Below are 25,719 nucleotides of genomic sequence, written 5' to 3' on the forward strand. Positions count from 1 at the left end.
CGGAGACGGCGAGTAACGGAGACGGCGAGTAACGGAGACGGCGAGTAACGGAGACGGCGAATAACGGAGACGGCGAGTAACGGAGACGGCGAATAACAGACGGCGAGTAACGGAGACGGCGAGTAACGGAGACGGCGAGTAACGGAGACGGCGAGTAACGGAGACGGCGAATAACGGAGACGGCGAGTAACGGAGACGGCGAGTAACGGAGGCGGCGAGTAACGGAGACGGCGAGTAACGGAGACGGCGAGTAACGGAGACGGCGAGTAACGGAGACGGCGAGTAACGGAGACGGCGAGTAACGGAGGCCGCGAGTAACGGAGGCCGCGAGTAACGGAGACGGCGAGTAACGGAGACGGCGAGTAACGGAGACGGCGAGTAACGGAGACGGCGAGTAACAGACGGCGAGTAACGGAGACGGCGAGTAACGGAGACGGCGAGTAACGGAGACGGCGAGTAACAGACGGCGAGTAACAGAGACGGCGAGTAACAGAGACGGCGAGTAACAGAGACGGCGAGTAACGGAGACGGCGAGTAACGGAGACGGCGAGTAACGGAGACGGCGAGTAACGGAGGCCGCGAGTAACGGAGACGGCGAGTAACGGAGACGGCGAGTAACGGAGACGGCGAGTAACGGAGGCCGCGAGTAACGGAGACGGCGAGTAACGGAGACGGCGAGTAACGGAGACGGCGAGTAACAGAGACGGCGAGTAACAGACGGCGAGTAACGGAGACGGCGAGTAACGGAGACGGCGAGTAACGGAGACGGCGAGTAACGGAGACGGCGAGTAACGGAGACGGCGAGTAACAGACGGCGAGTAACAGACGGCGAGTAACTGAGACGGCGAGTAACAGAGACGGCGAGTAACAGACGGCGAGTAACGGAGACGGCGAGTAACGGAGACGGCGAGTAACGGAGACGGCGAGTAACGGAGACGGCGAGTAACGGAGACGGCGAGTAACAGACGGCGAGTAACAGACGGCGAGTAACTGAGACGGCGAGTAACAGAGACGGCGAGTAACAGAGACGGCGAGTAACAGAGACGGCGAGTAACGGAGACGGCGAGTAACGGAGACGGCGAGTAACGGAGACGGCGAGTAACGGAGGCCGCGAGTAACGGAGACGGCGAGTAACGGAGACGGCGAGTAACGGAGACGGCGAGAAACGGAGACGGCGAGAAACAGACGGCGAGAAACAGAGACGGCGAGTAACAGAGGCCGCGAGAAACAGAGGCCGCGAGTAACAGAGGCCGCGAGTAACAGAGGCCGCGAGTAACAGAGGCCGCGAGTAACAGAGGCCGCGAGTAACAGAGGCCGCGAGTAACAGAGGCCGCGAGTAACAGAGACCGCGAGTAACAGAGACCGCGCTTTATGGCACAGTCTGGTGACACCACCTGCTTTTAGGTCTTTTCAATTATAAGGCATGTCATTTTTTGGTGGATTTTCATTATGAAATCCTAGCAAGAGAAAATGCACCAAAACCGTGCGATTTCCCTTGATTTACACACAAGAAAGGGTCAGGAGCTGACATCCCGCCGTGTCTAAGCGACTTGCACTATTGGCGCGTTCCCCCAGTCAGAAGAATGGGAGAAGATTGTTAGAGGGCATGTAGATGCAGAATGTGTGCCATAAAGCGGTGAACGTATGTACAGAACTGCATGTAGTACCTGCTCTGCCGACACGACGCGCTCTGCCGACACGACGCGTTCTGCCGACATTATGTGCTCCGCCGACACGACGCGCTCTGCCGACATTATGTGCTCCGCCGACACGACGCGTTCTGCCGACATTATGTGCTCCGCCGACACGACGCGCTCTGCCGACATTATGTGCTCCGCCGACACGACGCGCTCTGCCGACATTATGTGCTCCGCCGACACGACGCGCTCTGCCGACATTATGTGCTCCGCCGACACGACGCGCTCTGCCGACATTATGTGCTCCGCCGACACGACGCGTTCTGCCGACATTATGTGCTCCGCCGACACGACGCGTTCTGTCGACATTATGTGCTCCGCCGACACGACGCGTTCTGCCGACATTATGTGCTCCGCCGACACGACGCGCTCTGCCGACATTATGTGCTCCGCCGACACGACGCGTTCTGCCGACATTATGTGCTCCGCCGACACGACGCGCTCTGCCGACATTATGTGCTCCGCCGACACGACGCGCTCTGCCGACATTATGTGCTCCGCCGACACGACGCGCTCTGCCGACATTATGTGCTCCGCCGACACGACGCGCTCTGCCGACATTATGTGCTCCGCCGACACGACGCGTTCTGCCGACATTATGTGCTCCGCCGACACGACGCGTTCTGCCGACATTATGTGCTCCGCCGACACGACGCGCTCTGCCGACATTATGTGCTCCGCCGACACGACGCGCTCTGCCGACATTATGTGCTCCGCCGACACGACGCGTTCTGCCGACATTATGTGCTCCGCCGACACGACGCGTTCTGTCGACATTATGTGCTCCGCCGACACGACGCGTTCTGCCGACATTATGTGCTCCGCCGACACGACGCGCTCTGCCGACATTATGTGCTCCGCCGACACGACGCGTTCTGCCGACATTATGTGCTCCGCCGACACGACGCGCTCTGCCGACATTATGTGCTCCGCCGACACGACGCGCTCTGCCGACATTATGTGCTCCGCCGACACGACGCGCTCCGCCGACACGACGCGCTCTGCCGACATTATGTGCTCCGCCGACACGACGCGTTCTGCCGACATTATGTGCTCCGCCGACACGACGCGTTCTGCCGACATTATGTGCTCCGCCGACACGACGCGCTCTGCCGACATTATGTGCTCCGCCGACACGACGCGCTCTGCCGACATTATGTGCTCCGCCGACACGACGCGCTCTGCCGACATTATGTGCTCCGCCGACACGACGCGCTCTGCCGACATTATGTGCTCCGCCGACACGACGCGTTCTGCCGACATTCTGTGCTCCGCGGACACGACGCGCTCTACCGACATTATGTGCTCCGCCGACACGACGCGCTCTGCCGACATTATGTGCTCCGCCGACACGACGCGCTCTGCCGACATTATGTGCTCCGCCGACACGACGCGCTCTGCCGACATTATGTGCTCCGCCGACACGACGCGTTCTGCCGACATTATGTGCTCCGCAGACACGACGCGCTCTGCCGACATTATGTGCTCCGCCGACATTATGTGCTCCGCCGACACAACGCGTTCTGCCGACATTGTGCTCCGCCGACACGACGCGCTCTGTCGACATTATGTTCTCTGCGGACACGACGCGCTCTGCCGACATTATGTGCTCCGCCGACACGACGCGCTGTCGACATTATGTGCTCCGCCGACACGACGCGCTCTACCGACATTATGTGCTCCGCGGACACGACGCGCTCTGCCGACATTATGTGCTCCGCCGACACGACGCGCTCTGTCGACATTATGTTCTCTGCGGACACGACGCGCTCTGCCGACATTATGTGCTGCGCCGACACGACGCGCTCTGCCGACATTATGTGCTCCGCGGACACGACGCGCTCTGCCGACATTATGTTCTCTGCGGACACGACGCGCTCTACCGACATTATGTGCTCCGCCGACACGACGCGCTCTACCGACATTATGTGCTCCGCCGACACGACGCGCTCTGCCGACATTATGTGCTCCGCCGACACGACGCGCTCTACCGACATTATGTGCTCCGCGGACACGACGCGCTCTGCCGACATTATGTGCTCCGCGGACACGACGCGCTCTGCCGACATTATGTGCTCCGCGGACACGACGCGCTCTGCCGACATTATGTGCTCCGCGGACATGACGCGCTCTGCTAACCTGATGTGCTCCGCAGGAATACGAGGAAAGGTTCGCCCGTCTGAAGGCCGAATATGAGGCGGAGCAGAAGTCTCGGGTGCGGCTGGAAGAGGACATTAACAACCTGAGGAACTCGTACAATCAGCAGCTGGCCGACATGGAGCAGGACCTGAAAAAGAAAGCAGGTGACATTACAGGGACGTACCCCCATACTCTGTCCCTGCCACCCGGGGGTCCCACTGCTGAACCCCGAGGATGTAACATCCCTCAATGCTGCAGAATCTGGAACATGTACATCCGTAGATTAGATACGCAGATTAGATACCCACGGCGAGGAGCTTGTATGTTCTCTTATAGGGAGTGTAGATTGTGAGCCCCAATGGGAACAGCGATAATGATGTCTGTACAGCGCGGTGGTATAAGATGGTGACATATAAGGAATATAATAAACTACAACGTGGTGAAATGTAGTCAATAATATTGTGCAGCGCAACATCAGACGTCATATACATGACCGGAGCCTGTGCTTTGTCCACAGATGCCAGTATCAATGGTGCAGCCGAGGGCCCCGGGGCCACAACACCCGGCTCACAAAACCAGGTACGTAGAGCGACAACCTGAGGAGTGAAGACCACCATGTCTGCAGAGGCACAGCGGGAACAGGCAGAGCGCCGCCGTCCTAGTGCAAAGTGTAGTGAGGAGCCGTCCGTGTGTGACCACAGACATGTTATACAGATATACAGTGTATATACACACATATCCTATACACATGTAATATACACACATCCTATACACATGTAATATACACACATACTATACACATGTAATATACACACATATCCTATACACATGTAATATACACACATCCTATACACATGTAATATACACACATACTATACACATGTAATATACACACATATCCTATACACATGTAATATACACACATACTATACACATGTAATATACACACATACTATACACATGTAATATACACACATCCTATACTCATGTAATATACACACATATCCTATACACATGTAATATACACACATACTATACACATGTAATATACACATATCATATACACATGTAATATACACACATACTATACACATGTAATATACACACATATCCTATACACATGTAATATACACACATACTATACACATGTAATATACACACATCCTATACACATGTAATATACACACATCCTATACTCATGTAATATACACACATATCCTATACACATGTAATATACACACATACTATACACATGTAATATACACACATACTATACACATGTAATATACACACATATCCTATACACATGTAATATACACACATCCTATACACATGTAATATACACACATACTATACACATGTAATATACACACATATCCTATACACATGTAATATACACACATCCTATACACATGTAATATACACACATACTATACACATGTAATATACACACATATCCTATACACATGTAATATACACACATACTATACACATGTAATATACACACATCCTATACACATGTAATATACACACATCCTATACTCATGTAATATACACACATATCCTATACACATGTAATATACACACATACTATACACATGTAATATACACATATCATATACACATGTAATATACACACATACTATACACATGTAATATACACACATATCCTATACACATGTAATATACACACATACTATACACATGTAATATACACACATCCTATACACATGTAATATACACACATCCTATACTCATGTAATATACACACATATCCTATACACATGTAATATACACACATACTATACACATGTAATATACACATATCATATACACATGTAATATACACACATCCTATACACATGTAATATACACACATCCTATACACATGTAATATACACACACATCATATACTCATGTAATATACACACATATCCTATACACATGTAATATACACACATCCTATACACATGTAATATACACACATCCTATACTCATGTAATATACACACACATCATATACTCATGTAATATACACACATATCCTATACACATGTAATATACACACGTCCTTATACACATGTAATATACACACACATCCTATACACATGTAATATACACACATCCTATACACATGTAATATACACACATATCCTATACACATGTAATATACACACACATCCTATACTCATGTAATATACACACACATCCTATACACATGTAATATACACACATCCTATACTCATGTAATATACACACACATCATATACTCATGTAATATACACACATATCCTATACACATGTAATATACACACGTCCTTATACACACATCCTATACACATGTAATATACACACACACATCATATACACACGTAATATACACACATCCTATACACATGTAATATACACACACACATCATATACACACGTAATATACACACATCCTATACACATGTAATATACACACATCCTATACACATGTAATATACACACATCCTATACACATGTAATATACACACATCCTATACACATGTAATATACACACATCCTATACACATGTAATATACACACATCCTATACACATGTAATATACACACATCATATACACATGTAATATACACACATCCTATACACATGTAATATACACATCGTATACACATGTAATATACACACATCCTATACACATGTAATATACACACATCCTATACACATGTAATATACACACATCCTATACACATGTAATATACACACATCCTATACACATGTAATATACACACATCCTATACACATGTAATATACACACATCCTATACACATGTAATATACACACATCCTATACACATGTAATATACACACATCCTATACACATGTAATATACACACATCCTATACACATGTAATATACACACATCCTATACACATGTAATATACACACATCCTATACACATGTAATACACACACATCCTATACACATGTAATATACACACATCCTATACACATGTAATATACACACATATCCTATACACATGTAATATACACACATATCCTATACACATGTAATATACACACATCCTATACACATGTAATATACACATATCATATACACATGTAATATACACACATCCTATACACATGTAATACACACACACATATCATATACACATGTAATATACACACATCCTATACTCATGTAATATACACACACATCATATACTCATGTAATATACACACATATCCTATACACATGTAATATACACACGTCCTTATACACATGTAATATACACACACATCCTATACACATGTAATATACACACATCCTATACACATGTAATATACACACATATCCTATACACATGTAATATACACACACATCCTATACTCATGTAATATACACACACATCCTATACACATGTAATATACACACATCCTATACTCATGTAATATACACACACATCATATACTCATGTAATATACACACATATCCTATACACATGTAATATACACACGTCCTTATACACACATCCTATACACATGTAATATACACACACACATCATATACACACGTAATATACACACATCCTATACACATGTAATATACACACACACATCATATACACATGTAATATACACACATCCTATACACATGTAATATACACACATCCTATACACATGTAATATACACACATCCTATACACATGTAATATACACACATCCTATACACATGTAATATACACACATCATATACACATGTAATATACACACATCCTATACACATGTAATATACACATCGTATACACATGTAATATACACACATCCTATACACATGTAATATACACACATCCTATACACATGTAATATACACACATCCTATACACATGTAATATACACACATCCTATACACATGTAATATACACACATCCTATACACATGTAATATACACACATCCTATACACATGTAATATACACACATCCTATACACATGTAATATACACACATCCTATACACATGTAATATACACACATCCTATACACATGTAATATACACACATCCTATACACATGTAATATACACACATCCTATACACATGTAATATACACACATCCTATACACATGTAATATACACACATCCTATACACATATCCTATACACATGTAATATACACACATCCTATACACATGTAATATACACACATCCTATACACATGTAATATACACACATATCCTATACATATGTAATATACACATCCTATACACATGTAATATACACACATCCTATACACATGTAATACACACACATCCTATACACATGTAATATACACACATCCTATACACATGTAATATACACACATATCCTATACACATGTAATATACACACATATCCTATACACATGTAATATACACACATCCTATACACATGTAATATACACATATCATATACACATGTAATATACACACATCCTATACACATGTAATACACACACACATATCATATACACATGTAATATACACACATCCTATACACATGTAATATACACACATCCTATACACATGTAATATACACACATCCTATACACATGTAATATACACACATCCTATACACATGTAATATACACACATCCTATACACATGTAATATACACACATCCTATACACATGTAATATACACACATCCTATACACATGTAATATACACACATCCTATACACATGTAATATACACACATCCTATACACATGTAATATACACACATCCTATACACATGTAATATACACACATCCTATACACATGTAATATACACACATCCTATACACATGTAATATACACACATCCTATACACATGTAATATACACACATCCTATACACATGTAATATACACACACCATATACTCATGTAATATACACACATCCTATACACATGTAATATACACACATACTATACACATGTAATATACACACATCCTATACACATGTAATATACACACATCCTATACACATGTAATATACACACACATCATATACACATGTAATATACACACATCCTATACACATGTAATATACACACATCCTATACACATGTAATATACACACATCCTATACACATGTAATATACACACATCCTATACACATGTAATATACACACATCCTATACACATGTAATATACACACACCATATACTCATGTAATATACACACATCCTATACACATGTAATATACACACATACTATACACATGTAATATACACACACATCATATACTCATGTAATATACACACATCCTATACACATGTAATATACACACACATCCTATACACATGTAATATACACACATACTATACACACGTAATATACACACACACATCATATACACACGTAATATACACACATCCTATACACACGTAATACACACACATCCTATACACATGTAATATACACACATCATATACACATGTAATATACACACATCCTATACACATGTAATATACACACATCCTATACACATGTAATATACACACATCCTATACACATGTAATATACACACACATCCTATACACATGTAATATACACACATCCTATATACATGTAATATACACACATCCTATACACATGTAATATACACACATCCTATACACATGTAATATACACACATCCTATACACATGTAATATACACACATCCTATACACATGTAATATACACACATCCTATACACATGTAATATACACACATCCTATACACATGTAATATACACACATCCTATACACATGTAATATACACACATCCTATACACATGTAATATACACACACCATATACTCATGTAATATACACACATCCTATACACATGTAATATACACACATCCTATACACATGTAATATACACACACATCATATACTCATGTAATATACACACATCCTATACACATGTAATATACACACATCCTATACACATGTAATATACACACATCCTATACACATGTAATATACACACATCCTATACACATGTAATATACACACATACTATACACATGTAATATACACACACACATCATATACACACGTAATATACACACATCCTATACACATGTAATATACACACATACTATACACATGTAATATACACACACACATCATATACACACGTAATATACACACATCCTATACACATGTAATATACACACATCCTATACACATGTAATATACACATACATCATATACACATGTAATATACACACATCCTATACACATGTAATATACACACATCCTATACACATGTAATATACACACATCCTATACACATGTAATATACACACATCCTATACACATGTAATATACACACATCCTATACACATGTAATATACACACATCCTATACACATGTAATATACACACATCCTATACACATGTAATATACACACATCCTATACACATGTAATATACACACATCCTATACACATGTAATATACACACATCCTATACACATGTAATATACACACATCCTATACACATGTAATATACACACATCCTATACACATGTAATATACACACACATCCTATACACATGTAATATACACACACATCCTATACACATGTAATATACACACATCCTATACACATGTAATATACACACATCCTATACACATGTAATATACACACATCCTATACACATGTAATATACACACATCCTATACACATGTAATATACACACATATCCTATACACATGTAATATACACACATATCCTATACACATGTAATATACACACATATCCTATACACATGTAATATACACACATATCCTATACACATGTAATATACACACATCCTATACACATGTAATACACACACACACATCATATACACATGTAATATACACACATATCCTATACACATGTAATATACACACATATCCTATACACATGTAATATACACACATCCTATACACATGTAATACACACACACACATCATATACACATGTAATATACACACATCCTATACACATGTAATATACACACATCCTATACACATGTAATATACACACATATCCTATACACATGTAATATACACACATATCCTATACACATGTAATATACACACATATCCTATACACATGTAATATACACACATCCTATACACATGTAATATACACACATATCCTATACATATGTAATATACACACATCCTATACACATGTAATATACACACATATCCTATACACATGTAATATACACACATCCTATACACATGTAATATACACACATCCTATACACATGTAATATACACACACATCCTATACACATGTAATATACACACATCATATACTCATGTAATATACACACATCCTATACACATGTAATATACACACATATCCTATACACATGTAATATACACACACATCCTATACACATGTAATATACACACATCCTATACACATGTAATATACACACATATCCTATACACATGTAATATACACACATATCCTATACACATGTAATATACACACATCCTATACACACATCCTATACACATGTAATATACACACATATCCTATACATATGTAATACACACACATCCTATACACATGTAATATACACACACATCCTATACACGTAATATACACACATATCCTATACACATGTAATATACACACACATCCTATACACGTAATATACACACATATCCTATACACATGTAATATACACACACATCCTATACACGTAATATACACACATATCCTATACACATGTAATATATAGATGTAATACACACACGTGCACTGTGGACAGAGTGGCTCCACCACTGACTACTCGCCATCAATGTTCAGTCATTCCCACCATTTTTGGGAGAACTTGTGATTTAGTTTTCACCTTCCCCTCGGCCGTTCTTCTTAGTCGGAGGCACAAGTGGCTGAACATGTCCGCAGCATCAGAAGAGAAGACCTGGCGGTGGATCCTGCGTCCAGCACCCTCGTCCCCCCACAGGAGAGCCCGCGGTCCGTCAGCCCCCAGCAGGTGCTCGCCAGGTACCCGCTTCATTCCTCTAAGTAGCATGTGTGCCCCAGCGGCCCCCCGAACTGCAGGAGCTCCGGGTGGGATTCCATACAACGCCAGATTCGCACCACGGTTATGATCGTCACACAGATCCAGAACAAGGGCATATAGCAGCCACATAGTGCCCGGTGACAGGCTGTGGCGGCCCCCGGATGACACCCCTATAGTACAGGCGTAAGCCCCCAGTATTCGCACAGCGCAGATACAGCCGAGGTGCCAAGATCTCCACCAGTTCATAAAATAATGTTGACATGGCAAAAATTTGGATTGAAGTCCGGAGACCCCGTTATCACTAAGATGAGTACAATAATGAGTGGAGAGACGATCACAGCTCACTGCTCCGGCCCATTTATTCCCGTGATCGTGGGGGTCTCGGCACAGGAAGCCCACCCATTCAGAAACCTCATGATGACATGTCAAAGATGTTTGGAAGCGGCAGGCACTTTTATCCTAATTGTGAGCGGGGCTGTGATTTTTAGGTTGCAGATGCTGGAGCAGCAGGTGGTCGGAGGCGAACAGGCCAAAAACAAGGACCTGAAGGAAAAACAGAAGCGCAGGAAGAAGTATGCGGACGAGCGCAAAAAGGAACTGATTGAGGCGCTGCAAAACGTAGACGAGGACGGCGGCGACCGAATGCTGCTGAACGTCTATGAGTCCATTCAGGAGGAGCTGCAGGCCAAGAGCAAACATCTAGAGAAGATCCAGAAGAAGGTAAGCCGTCCACGTACCCTGTGGCTGCCGGTGTCCGTGTGCTGCAGACGAGCCGCGTCCCCTAAACTTCCTCTCACCTCTCCTCGTTTCTGCGCCACAGCTCAAGGCAGCAGACATCGAAATTGAAGACCTGCACTCAGAGTTTGAGCGAGACAGAGACGATTACCTGGTGACGATCAGACGGCAGGAAAGGGACCTGCTCCTCTTCCAGCAGATGCTGGACCAGATCCAGCCGCTAATCCGGAGAGACTGTAATTACAGCAACCTGGACAAGATCAGGAGGGAGGCGTCGTGGGACGAGGACAGCAGCAGCTGGAGGATCCCCGAAATCACCGTCCAGAAAACCAGCCTCCCCTCAGGTAACCGCCTCTCATCCCAGGTCCCGACCGACGGGGGTCCCTGCAGAGTGCAGAATACAGACGCGTCTGCTCCCTCCTGAGACAGGCAGACGCCACTGGGGAAGGAGCGTGGGCAGTGGTGATCGACAGGGGTCCCTGCAGAGTGCAGAATACAGACGTGTCTGCTCCCTCCTGAGACAGGCAGACGCCACAGGGGAAGGAGCGTGGGCAGTGGTGACCGACGAGGGTCCCTGCAGAGTGCAGAATACAGACGTGTCTGCTCCCTCCTGAGACAGGCAGACGCCACGGGGGGAGCGTGGGCAGTGGTGACCGACGGGGGTCCCTGCAGAGTGCAGAATACAGACGCATCTGCTCCCTCCTGAGACAGGGAGACGCCACTGAGGAAGGCGCGTGGGCAGTGGTGACCGACGAGGGTCCCTGCAGAGTGCAGAATACAGACGTGTCTGCTCCCTCCTGAGACAGGCAGATGCCACTGGGGAAGAAGCGTGGGCAGTGGTGACCAACGCTGGTCCCTGCAGAGTGCAGAATACAGACATGTCTGCTCCCTCCTGAGACAGGCAGACGCCACTGGGGAAGATGCGTGGGCAGTGGTGACCGACGAGGGTCCCTGCAGAGTGCAGAATACAGACGTGTCTGCTCCCTCCTGAGACAGGCAGACGCCACTGGGGAAGAAGCGTGGGCCGTAGTGACCGACGAGGGTCCCTGCAGAGTGCAGATTACAGACGCGTCTGCTCCCTCCTGAGACAGGCAGACGCCACTGGGGAAGAAGCGTGGGCAGTGGAGACCGACACTGGTCCCTGCAGAGTGCAGAATACAGACATGTCTGCTCCCTCCTGAGACAGGCAGACGCCACTGGGGAAGGAGCGTGGGCAGTGGTGACCGACACTGGTCCCTGCAGAGTGCACAATACAGACGCGTCTGCTCCCTCCTGAGACAGGCAGACGCCACTGGGGAAGAAGCATGGGCAGTGGTGACCGACGCTGGTCCCTGCAGAGTGCAGAATACAGACGTGTCTGCTCCCTCCTGAGACAGGCAGACGCCACGGGGGAAGGAGCGTGGGCAGTGGTGACCAACGGGGGTCCCTGCAGAGTGCAGAATACAGACGTGTCTGCTCCCTCCTGAGACAGGCAGACGCCACAGGGGAAGGAGCGTGGGCAGTGGTGACCGACGCTGGTCCCTGCAGAGTGCAGAATACAGACGCGTCTGCTCCCTCCTGAGACAGGCAGACGCCACGAGGGAAGGAGCGTGGGCAGTGGTGACCGACGGGGGTCCCTGCAGAGTGCAGAATACAGACGTGTCTGCTCCCTCCTGAGACAGGCAGACGCCACAGGGGAAGGAGCGTGGGCAGTGGTGACCGACGCTGGTCCCTGCAGAGTGCAGAATACAGACGTGTCTGCTCCCTCCTGAGACAGGCAGACGCCACGGGGGAAGGAGCGTGGGCAGTGGTGACCGCCGGGGGTCCCTGCAGAGTGCAGAATACAGACATGTCTGCTCCCTCCTGAGACAGGCAGACGCCACTGGGGAAGGAGCGTGGGCAGTGGTGACCGACACTGGTCCCTGCAGAGTGCACAATACAGACGCGTCTGCTCCCTCCTGAGACAGGCAGACGCCACTGGGGAAGAAGCGTGGGCAGTGGTGACCGACGAGGGTCCCTGCAGAGTGCAGAATACAGACGTGTCTGCTCCCTCCTGAGACAGGCAGACGCCACTGGGGAAGAAGTGTGGGCAGTGGTGACCGACGCTGGTCCCTGCAGAGTGCAGAATACAGACGCGTCTGCTCCCTCCAGAGACAGGCAGACGCCAATGGGAAAGGAGTGTGGGCCGTGGTGACCGACGAGGGTCTCTGCAGAGTGCAGAATACAGACGCGTCTGCTCCCTCCTGAGACAGGCAGACCTCACTGGGGAATGCGCGTGGGCAGTGGTGACCGACTATCACATGGGTCCAGGTAAAGGACCAGGTCTCACAACGGCAGCCCCCAACAACGTCCACATGTGACACTTGCCAGGTTTGGGGCGTCTTTTGGAGCAGATCTCACGCTCTGCATTGTGATCGGTGACTGCAGGTCCGTTCACGTGTGGAGGAGATTCTGGCCGTCTCGTCACTTAGCGGGAGCTGTCCTATACTGGGGATGGTCCGCACCAGATCCACAATGACCCCGAAGTGATGACTGCTGGAACAGGGGATCTTGTTCCATCGAGCCGCAGCCAGATGGGGTCACTGAGTGGACTACTACTCATAGTCATCCTACACGGCAGGCAGTACAACAGCCCCCTCTGCCCCAAGGAACTTACCATCTTATCTGGTAAGCGAACGGGCGCCGGATGTAATGTCACACTAATGTCTTCTTCCTGCTCCTTGTACAGCCCCCGGCCTTCCATCAGCCAAACCCAAGCGGACGTCATCACGTGAGAACGGCGAGCACCATCTGGTAGGTGGTCTGACGAGTGTACGTCGCTTCGTCACACGGGGTGATGAGGTGCAGACTCCCGGGGAGAGCAAGCGTGAGTTACACGTTAGTGGTGGGGTGACATCAGCGTGAGCCCCCGATGCAGCAGCCGACTCCTCACATCCATGGTTAGATGGGTCGTCACCGGGCCGAACCCGGTCCATGTGCTGTTAAGGCACGAGGACGGCACAGCGGCAGACTCCAGCGTTCCTTACATCACTGACAGCCACATATGTGAATGGCGGCCACGTGACGGTACACCAGACCTGACAGCCACATATGTGAATGGCGGCCACGTGACCGTGCACCGGACCTGACAGCCGCATATGTGAATGGCGGCCACGTGTCGGTACACCCGACCTGACAGCCGCATATGTGAATGGCGGCCACGTGACCGTGCACCGGACCTGACAGCCGCATATGTGAATGGCGGCCACGTGACGGTACACTCAACCTGACAGCCGCATATGTGAATGGCGGCCACGTGACGGTACACCCGACCTGACAGCCGCATATGTGAATGGCGGCCACGTGACGGTACACCGGACCTGACAGCCGCATATGTGAATGGCGGCCACGTGACGCTACACCGGACCTGACAGCCGCATATGTGAATGGCGGCCACGTGACGGTACACTCGACCTGACAGCCGCATATGTGAATGGCGGCCACGTGACGGTACACCCGACCTGACAGCCGCATATGTGAATGGCGGCCACGTGACGGTACACCGGACCTGACAGCCGCATATGTGAATGGCGGCCACGTGACGGTACACCGGACCTGACAGCCGCATATGTGAATGGCGGCCACGTGACGGTACACTCGACCTGACAGCCGCATATGTGAATGGCGGCCACGTGACGGTACACCCGACCTGACAGCCGCATATGTGAATGGCGGCCACGTGACGGTACACTCGACCTGACAGCCGCATATGTGAATGGCGGCCACGTGACGGTACACCGGACCTGACAGCCGCATATGTGAATGGCGGCCACGTGACGGTACACTCGACCTGACAGCCGCATATGTGAATGGCGGCCACGTGACGGTACACCCGACCTGACAGCCGCATATGTGAATGGCGGCCACGTGACGGTGCACCGGACCTGACAGCCGCGTATGTGAATGGCGGCCACGTGACGGTACACCAGACCTGACAGCCGCATGTGTGAATGGCGGCCACGTGACGGTACACCCGACCTGACAGCCGCATATGTGAATGGCGGCCACGTGACGGTACACCGGACCTGACAGCCGCATATGTGAATGGCGGCCACGTGACGGTACACCCGACCTGACAGCCGCATATGTGAATGGCGGCCACGTGACGGTACACCAGACCTGACAGCAGCATATGTGAATGGTGGCCATCATGCCAGTGTGCGAGAATCATGAGTGGCAGCGGCAGCGCAGTCAGAATATAGGGCCCACTGTCTGCTGTGCAGGGTCCGGCATGCAGCAATGCTATATGGACTCTGTTTTCAGTGGTTCGAATTAGCTAGAACAGAAAACATCGCCACTGCACACATCACCGATATCTACTGCAGCCTTACTAAAGCCCAAAAATAATTCTCTCATCAGGGGGAAGACCGGTACAAGGCCATGCTCTGCAAGAGCGACAGCGAAAACCTCGCCAGCAACTACTTCAGGTTTAAGCGAGCCAGCCAAATCCTCAGCAGCGATCCGATGAAGAGCCTGGGTGAGCACTCATATCTGCGGTGGTCTGCCCCCAACACAGGACATCGGGGGTAGCACGGGGGGGTGTCACAGCGGCGGCAGCACATCGGTGATAGCACAGGGGGGTCACAGCGAGGGAAGCACATCGGTGATAGCCCGGGGGGGGGGTCACAGCGGGGGCAGCACATCGGTGATAGCACAGGGAGGGTCACAGTGAGGGAAGCACATCGGTGATAGCCCGGGGGGGGGGGGTCACAGCGGGGGCAGCACATCGGTGATAGCCCGGGGGGGGGGGTCACAGCGGGGGCAGCACTTCGGTGATAGCACAGGGAGGGTCACAGCGAGGGCAGCACATCGGTGATAGCACAGGGAGGGTCACAGCGGGGGCAGCACATCGGTGATAGCCCGGGGGGGGGGGGGGGGTCACAGCGGGGGCAGCACATCGGTGATAGCACAGGGAGGGTCACAGCGGGGGCAGCACATCGGTGATAGCCCGGGGGGGTCACAGCGGGGGCAGCACATCGGTGATAGCACAGGGAGGGTCACAGCGAGGGAAGCACATCGGTGATAGCACAGGGAGGGTCACAGCGGGGGCAGCACATCGGTGATAGCACAGGGAGGGTCACAGCGAGGGCAGCACATCGGTGATAGCACAGGGAGGGTCACAGCGGGGGCAGCACATCGGTGATAGCCCGGGGGGGGGGGGGGTCACAGCGGGGGCAGCACATCGGTGATAGCACAGGGAGGGTCACAGCGGGGGCAGCACATCGGTGATAGCCCGGGGGGGTCACAGCGGGGGCAGCACATCGGTGATAGCACAGGGAGGGTCACAGCGAGGGAAGCACATCGGTGATAGCACAGGGAGGGTCACAGCGGGGGCAGCACATCGGTGATAGCACAGTGGGGTCACAGCGGTGGTAGCACAGGGGGGTCACAGCGAGGGAAGCACATCGGTGATAGCCCGGGGGGGGGGTCACAGTGGGGGCAGCACATCGGTGATAGCACGGGGGGGGTCACAGCGGGGGCAGCACATCGGTGATAGCACAGGGGGGGGTCACAGCGGGGCAGCACATCGGTGATAGCACGGGGGGGGGTCACAGCGGTGATAGCACAGGGGGGTCACAGCGGGGGCAGCACATCGGTGATAGCACGGGGGGGGGTCACAGCGGTGATAGCACGGGGGGGTCACAGCGGGGGAAGCACATCGGTGATAGCACAGGGGGGGTCACAGCAGGGGCAGCACATCGGTGATAGCACAGGGGGGTCACAGCGGGGGAAGCACATCGGTGATAGCACAGGGGGGTCACAGCGGGGGCAGCACATCGGTGATAGCACAGGGAGGGTCACAGCGGGGGCAGCACATCAGTGATAGCACGGGGGGGGTCACAGCGGGGGCAGCACATCGGTGATAGCACAGGGGGGGGTCACAGCGGGGCAGCACATCGGTGATAGCACGGGGGGGGTCACAGCGGTGATAGCACAGGGGGGTCACAGCGGGGGCAGCACATCGGTGATAGCACGGGGGGGGTCACAGCGGTGATAGCACGGGGGGGTCACAGCGGGGGAAGCACATCGGTGATAGCACAGGGGGGGTCACAGCAGGGGCAGCACATCGGTGATAGCACAGGGGGGTCACAGCGGGGGAAGCACATCGGTGATAGCACAGGGGGGTCACAGCGGGGGCAGCACATCGGTGATAGCACAGGGAGGGTCACAGCGGGGGCAGCACATCGGTGATAGCACGGGGGGGTCACAGCGGTGATAGCACAGGGGGGTCACAGCGGGGGCAGCACATCGGTGATAGCACGGGGGGGGGTCACAGCGGTGATAGCACAGGGGGGGTCACAGCGGGGGCAGCACATCGGTGATAGCACAGGGGGGTCACAGCGGGGGCAGCACATCGGTGATAGCACGGGGGGGGATCACAGCGGGGGCAGCACATCGGAGCAGACGCTGTGACAGTCGTACAGCACCTGCAGTATGGCAGCCATAGGACCTGTTGTAGTGTAGGCAGTGATCCCACCTGACATAAGATACAGAAACTGAAGCATATTACTCAGAAAATGTACTAAAAGGGTGTACTTTATTAATAGTAGAAATATATTATAAAGTACAGTCAACTGCAATTCAAACAAATATCACAAACAGCTATCAATGTACTGCCCCAATGGAAGGTGTCACTATAGGAACAAGGTGTGGGCAAAGAGGCACCAAAAGGGTCAATATAACCCCTTATTACCAGATAAAGTGCCGGAGCATAAATCAGCATGAAGGCGGCTACACTGCCCTGCTATTACATAGGTATAAGACCAGACTCCCCTGCTATTACATAGGTATAAGACCAGACTCCCCTGCTATTACAGAGGTATAAGACCAGACTCCCCTGCTATTACATAGGTATAAGACCAGACTCCCCTGCTATTACATAGGTATAAGACCAGACTCCCCTGCTATTACATAGGTATAAGACCAGACTCCCCTGCTATTACATAGGTATAAGACCAGACTCCCCTGCTATTACATAGGTATAAGACCAGACTCCCCTGCTATTACATAGGTATAAGACCAGACTCCCCTGCTATTACAGAGGTATAAGACCAGACTCCCCTGCTATTACATAGGTATAAGACCAGACTCCCCTGCTATTACATAGGTATAAGACCAGACTCCCCTGCTATTACATAGGTATAAGACCAGACTCCCCTGCTATTACATAGGTATAAGACCAGACTCCCCTGCTATTACATAGGTATAAGACCAGACTCCCCTGCTATTACATAAGTATAAGGCCAGACTCCCCTGCTATTACATAGGTATAAGGCCAGACTCCCCTACTATTACATAGGTATGAGACCAGACTCCCCTACTATTACATAAGTATAAGGCCAGACTCCCCTACTATTACATAAGTATAAGGCCAGACTCCCCTACTATTACATAGGTATAAGACCAGACTCCCCTACTATTACATAGGTAGAAGACCAGACTCCCCTACTATTACATAGGTAGAAGACCAGACTCCCCTACTATTGCATAGGTAGAAGACCAGACTCCCCTACTATTGCATAGGTAGAAGACCAGACTCCCCTACTATTACATAGGTAGAAGACCAGACTCCCCTACTATTACATAGGTAGAAGACTAGACTCCCCTACTATTACATAGGTATAAGACTAGACTCCCCTACTATTACATAGGTAGAAGACCAGACTCCCCAACTATTACATAGGTAGAAGACCAGACTCCCCTACTATTACATAGGTAGAAGACCAGACTCCCCTACTGTTATGATCAGGCAATTCAGTACCACAATGGACATAGAAGTCAGAGCACATACAGTGACCTGACAATAACCCAAAAATATAGAACGAGCTCTGAGACGTGGGAACTCTGCTGACCGCAATCCCTAATCCTCTCCAACCACACTAGAGGCAGCCGTGGATTGCGCCTAACGCTCCCTATGCAACTCGGCACAGCCTGAGAAACTAGCTAGCCTGAAGATAGAAAATAAGCCTACCTTGCCTCAGAGAAATACCCCAAAGGAAAAGGCAGCCTCCCACATATAATGACTGTGAGTTAAGATGAAAAGACAAACGTAGAGATGAAATAGATTTAGCAAAATGAGGCCCGACTTTCTGAACAGAGCGAGGATAGGAAAGGTGACTTTGCGGTCAACACAAAACCCTACAAACAACCACGCAAAGGGGGCAAAAAGACCCTCCGTACCGACTAACGGCACGGAGGTACACCCTCTGCGTCCCAGAGCTTCCAGCAAGCAAGAAAAACCAAATAAACAAGCTGGACAGAAAAAACAGCAAACAAAAATAACACAAGAGCAACTTAGCTATGCAGAGCAGCAGGCCACAGGAACGATCCAGGAGGAAGCAAGTTCAATACTAGAACATTGACTGGAGGCCAGGATCAAAGCACTAGGTGGAGTTAAATAGAGCAGCACCTAACGACTTCACCACATCACCTGAGGAAGGAAACTCAGAAGCCGCAGTACCACTTTCCTCCACCAACGGAAGCTCATAGAGAGAATCAGCCGAAGTACCACTTGTGACCACAGGAGGGAACTCTGCCACAGAATTCACAACACCCTACTATTACATAGGTAGAAGACCAGACTCCCCTACTATTACATAGGTATAAGACTAGACTCCCCTACTATTACATAGGTAGAAGACCAGACTCCCCAACTATTACATAGGTAGAAGACCAGACTCCCCTACTATTACATAGGTAGAAGACCAGACTCCCCTACTATTACATAGGTAGAAGACCAGACTCCCCTACTATTACATAGGTAGAAGACCAGACTCCCCTACTATTACATAGGTATAAGACTAGACTCCCCTACTATTACATAGGTAGAAGACCAGACTCCCCAACTATTATATAGGTAGAAGACCAGACTCCCATACTATTACATAGGTAGACTAGACTCCCCTGCTATTACATAGGTATAAGACTCATGTCCCCAATGTCAAAACAGTCAATGAGCACATAGTGAAAACCTATGTCAGGAAAGCAGTGTTCCGATGATCCGCTCTTACCACATCACTGTCCATGGAGCAGCACATTCACATAGAGGTTTGTGAGATTTGTTTGAATTGCAGTTGACTGTACTTTATAATATATTTCTATTGTAATAAAGTACACCCTTTTAGTACATTTTCTGGGAGTAATATGGTTCAGTTTCCGTATCTTATGTCATTGGGAGGCTTCACAGGGTATTATCCCAAGTAGTTTTGGGTGGTCTCCGCAGGACTGCTATATGATTATGGTATCTGAGATTTTGTATCTGAGTGATCCCACCGGAGCATGGCTGCTTACTGGGGGCTTGTGACCAGACACATCCATTAGAGAGCATTGCACTCCCCATAGGTTCTGAAACAAGGATATTCAATGAGATTTCTGATGATGACGTGATGACGGAGCACTCTGCACTTTCAGAGGAGGGTGATGACAGAGCACTCTGCACTTTCAGAGGAGGGTGATGACAGAGCACTCTGCACTTTCAGAGGAGGGTGATGACAGAGCACTCTGCACTTTCAGAGGAGGGTGATGACGGAGCACTCTGCACTTTCAGAGGAGGGTGATGACAGAGCACTCTGCACTTTCAGAGGAGGGTGATGACGGAGCACTCTGCACTTTCATAGGAGGGTGATGACAGAGCACTCTGCACTTTCAGAGGAGGGTGATGACGGAGCACTCTGCACTTTCAGGGGAGGGTGATGACGGAGCACTCTGCACTTTCAGGGGAGGGTGATGACGGAGCACTCTGCACTTTCAGGGGAGGGTGATGACGGAGCACTCTGCACTTTCAGGGGAGGGTGATGACGGAGCACTCTGCACTTTCAGGGGAGGGTGATGACGGAGCACTCTGCACTTTCAGGGGAGGGTGATGACGGAGCACTCTGCACTTTCAGGGGAGGGTGATGACGGAGCACTCTGCACTTTCAGGGGAGGGTGATGACGGAGCACTCTGCACTTTCAGGGGAGGGTGATGACGGAGCACTCTGCACTTTGTCAGGATTATGTCAGACTGGTTTTACTCCATGATGACCACAACAGCCGGAGATTTCCCGGACTTTCCTTTCCAGAAAGCGCAGAAATCCGTGGGGTTTTAGTGAAAGTTGTGGCTGTTTTATTGGACTTGACTAATGATGGAAGAGTGGCTCCCGTGCAGCTGAGGGGCCCCGCGTCACCGGTATAGTCACCCACAGCCCCTCAGTGTGTCTGGCGCACCCACCATGGCTGTATTTCACATTTCCGGCATTTCTTTGTCCCCTGCAGCTCTGCACAGCAGCGTCCAGGCGTACAGCTCTCCGCTCACCACGCCGCCTTCCATCATGTCTGCCAGTCTCAACGCCGTGTCCCCGGTTCAATCCCTGGACGTTCCCCTTCCCCGACCATTTAGACTCGAGTCCCTGGAGGTCCCATCCTCATCTGCCAAAGCCAAGCGCAAAAAAAGCAAAGGCCACATGAATACTGAGGCTTTCTGAACACTTGTGGAAACCAGGGACCCCCAGAATGATGGAAGAGACTTCTGCACTGCCCGGACACAAGCCGTGTGACGCCCCGTGTATAACGCCCCGTGTATAACACATGGGGAGGGTACAACGTCACCGAAGACAATGTGAATTAGGACACATTATTTCTGGCCCCAAGAGGTGGAGCGTCGCATCTACTACCAGGCTGCAGCGGCACGAGGAGACCGCGCTGCATGTGATGTGTGCATTACCATATTATGTGCAAATACATCTCTAAAGAGAGAGCGCCATCTTATGTCACCACATTGTAATACCATGCATCCAGTCTGCACAAAAATATAAAATGTGCCCCTACAGACGTCCATTATAGCCGATGCTGCACCGCAAGTACAGCTGTGACCTGCCGGCCCCAACCACCCCTGCGCAAGTCCCAACCTCAGTGTCCCCTGAGCAAGTCCCAGCCCCAGCCGCCCCTGCGCAAGTCCCAGCCCCAGCCGCCCCTGCGCAAGTCACAACCCCAGCCTCCCCTGCGCAAGTCCCAGCCCCAGCCGCCCCTGCGCAAGTCCCAGCCCCAGCCGCCCCTGCGCAAGTCACAACCCCAGCCTCCCCTGCGCAAGTCCCAGCCCCAGCCGCCCCTGCGCAAGTCCCAGCCCCAGCCGCCCCTGCGCAAGTCCCAGCCCCAGCCGCCCCTTCGCTAGACCCAACCCCAGCCGCCCCTGCACAAGTCCCAGCCCCAGCCGCCCCTGCTAAGTCCCGGCCCCAGCTCAAGTCCCAGCCCCAGCCGCCCCTGCGCAAGTCACAACCCCAGCCTCCCCTGCGCAAGTCCCAGCCGCCCCTGCGCAAGTCCCAGCCCCAGCCGCCCCTGCGCAAGCCCCAGCCCCAGCCGCCCCTGCTAAGTCCCGGCCCCAGCTCAAGTCCCAGCCCCAGCCGCCCCTTCGCTAGACCCAACCCCAGCCGCCCCTGCACAAGTCCCAACCCCAGCAGCCCATGCGCAAGTCCCGGCCCCAGCCGCCCCTGCGCAAGTCCCGGCCCCAGCCGCACCTGCACAAGTCCCAACCCCAGCAGCCCCTGCGCAAGTCCCAGCCCCAGCCGCCCCTGCGCAAGTCCCGGCCCCAGCCGCCCCTGCGCAAGTCCCGGCCCCAGCTGCCCCTGCGCAAGTCCCAACCCCAGCCGCCCCTGCGCAAGTCCTAAACCCAGCCACCCCTGCGCAAGTCCCAACCCCAGCAGCCCCTGCACAAGTCCCGGCCCCAGCCTCCCCGCGCAAGTCCCAGCCCCAGCCACCCCTGCGCAAGTCCCAGCCTCAGCCGCCCCTGCGCAAGTCCCAGCCCCAGCTCAAGTTCCAGCCCCAGCAGCCCTTGCGCAAGTCCCGGCTCCAGCCGCCCCTGTGCAAGTCCCAACCCCAGCCGCCCCTGCGCAAGTCCCAACCCCAGCCGCCCCTGCGCAAGTCCCGGCCCCAGCCGCCCCTGCGCAAGTCCCAGCCCCAGCCACCCCTGCGCAAGTCCCAGCCTCAGCCACCCCTGTGCAAGTCCCAGCCTCAGCCGCCCCTGCGCAAGTCCCAGCCCCAGCTCAAGTTCCAGCCCCAGCAGCCCCTGCGCAAGTCCCGGCCCCAGCCGCCCCTGTGCAAGTCCCAACCCCAGCCGCCCCTGCGCAAGTCCAAACCCCAGCCGCCCCTGCGCAAGTCCCAACCCCAGCCGCCCCTGCGCAAGTCCCAGCACCAGCCACCCCTGCGCAAGTCCCAGCCTCAGCCGCCCCTGCGCAAGTCCCAGCCCCAGCCACCCCTGCGCAAGTCCCAGCCACCCCTGAGCAAGTCCCAGCCTCAGCCGCCCCTGCGCAAGTCCCGGCCCCAGCCACCCCTGCGCAAGTCCCAGCCCCAGCCACCCCTGCGCAAGTCCCAGCCTCAGCCGCACCTGCGCAAGTCCCAGCCCCAGCTCAAGTTCCAGCCCCAGCGCAAGTCCAGGCCCCAGCCGCCCCTGCGCAAGTCCCAACCCCAGCCGCCCCTGCGCAAGTCCCGGCCCCAGCCGCCCCTGCGCAAGTCCCAGCCACCCCTGCGCAAGTCCCAGCCTCAGCTGCCCCTGCGCAAGTCCCAGCCCCAGTTCCAGCCCCAGCAGCCCCTGCGCAAGTCCCGGCCCCAGCCGCCCCTGCGCAAGTCCCAGCCCCAGCCACCCCTACGCAAGTCCCGGCCCCAGCCGCCCCTGCGCAAGTCCCAGCCTCAGCCGCCCTTGCGCAAGTCCCAGCCCCAGCCCCAGCCGCCCCTGCGCAAGTCCCAGCCCCAGCAGCCCCTGCACAAGTCCCAGCCACCCCTGCGCAAGTCCCAGCCTCAGCCTCCCCTGCGCAAGTCCCAACCCCAGCCGCCCCTGCCCAAGTCCCAACCCCAGCAGCCCCTGCACAAATCCCAACCCCAGCAGCCCCTGCGCAAGTCCTAAACCCAGCCACCCCTGCGCAAGTCCCAACCCCAGCCGCCCCTGCGCAAGTCCCAACCCCAGCCACCCCTGCGCAAGTCCCGGCCCCAGCCGCCCCTGCGCAAGTCGCAACCGCCCCTGCACAAGTCCCGGCACCAGCCTCCTCTGCGAAAGTCCCGGCCCCAGCCTCCCCTGCACAAGTCCCAACCCCAGCCGCCCCTGCGGAAGTCCCGGCCCCAGCCGCCCCTGCGCAAGT

The 25,719-nt window shown here is 51.0% G+C and overlaps 1 protein-coding gene and 1 long non-coding RNA gene across 2 annotated transcripts in view; one reads left to right on the plus strand and one right to left on the minus strand.

Annotated features, from left to right (window-relative positions):
* Positions 1-23,420, plus strand: part of KIF17 (kinesin family member 17) — a 40,988-nt gene extending 17,568 nt beyond the window's left edge. The window contains exons 7-14 of the mRNA XM_069742629.1: positions 3,853-4,000; positions 4,354-4,415; positions 11,711-11,841; positions 12,349-12,580; positions 12,681-12,939; positions 15,303-15,367; positions 16,973-17,090; positions 22,868-23,420. Coding sequence (XP_069598730.1) covers positions 3,853-4,000; positions 4,354-4,415; positions 11,711-11,841; positions 12,349-12,580; positions 12,681-12,939; positions 15,303-15,367; positions 16,973-17,090; positions 22,868-23,076 — 1,224 coding nt within the window. The 3' untranslated portion in view covers positions 23,077-23,420. The remainder of the gene's footprint in view (positions 1-3,852; positions 4,001-4,353; positions 4,416-11,710; positions 11,842-12,348; positions 12,581-12,680; positions 12,940-15,302; positions 15,368-16,972; positions 17,091-22,867) is intronic.
* Positions 1-25,719, minus strand: part of LOC138651975 (uncharacterized) — a 51,088-nt gene that overhangs the window by 5,173 nt on the left and 20,196 nt on the right. Inside the window, exon 3 of the long non-coding RNA XR_011315552.1 lies at positions 3,837-3,984. This is a non-coding gene — a long non-coding RNA (uncharacterized lncRNA). The remainder of the gene's footprint in view (positions 1-3,836; positions 3,985-25,719) is intronic.

Source organism: Ranitomeya imitator, chromosome 10 (assembly GCF_032444005.1).
Source record: "Ranitomeya imitator isolate aRanImi1 chromosome 10, aRanImi1.pri, whole genome shotgun sequence".
Lineage (NCBI taxonomy): Eukaryota > Metazoa > Chordata > Amphibia > Anura > Dendrobatidae > Ranitomeya > Ranitomeya imitator.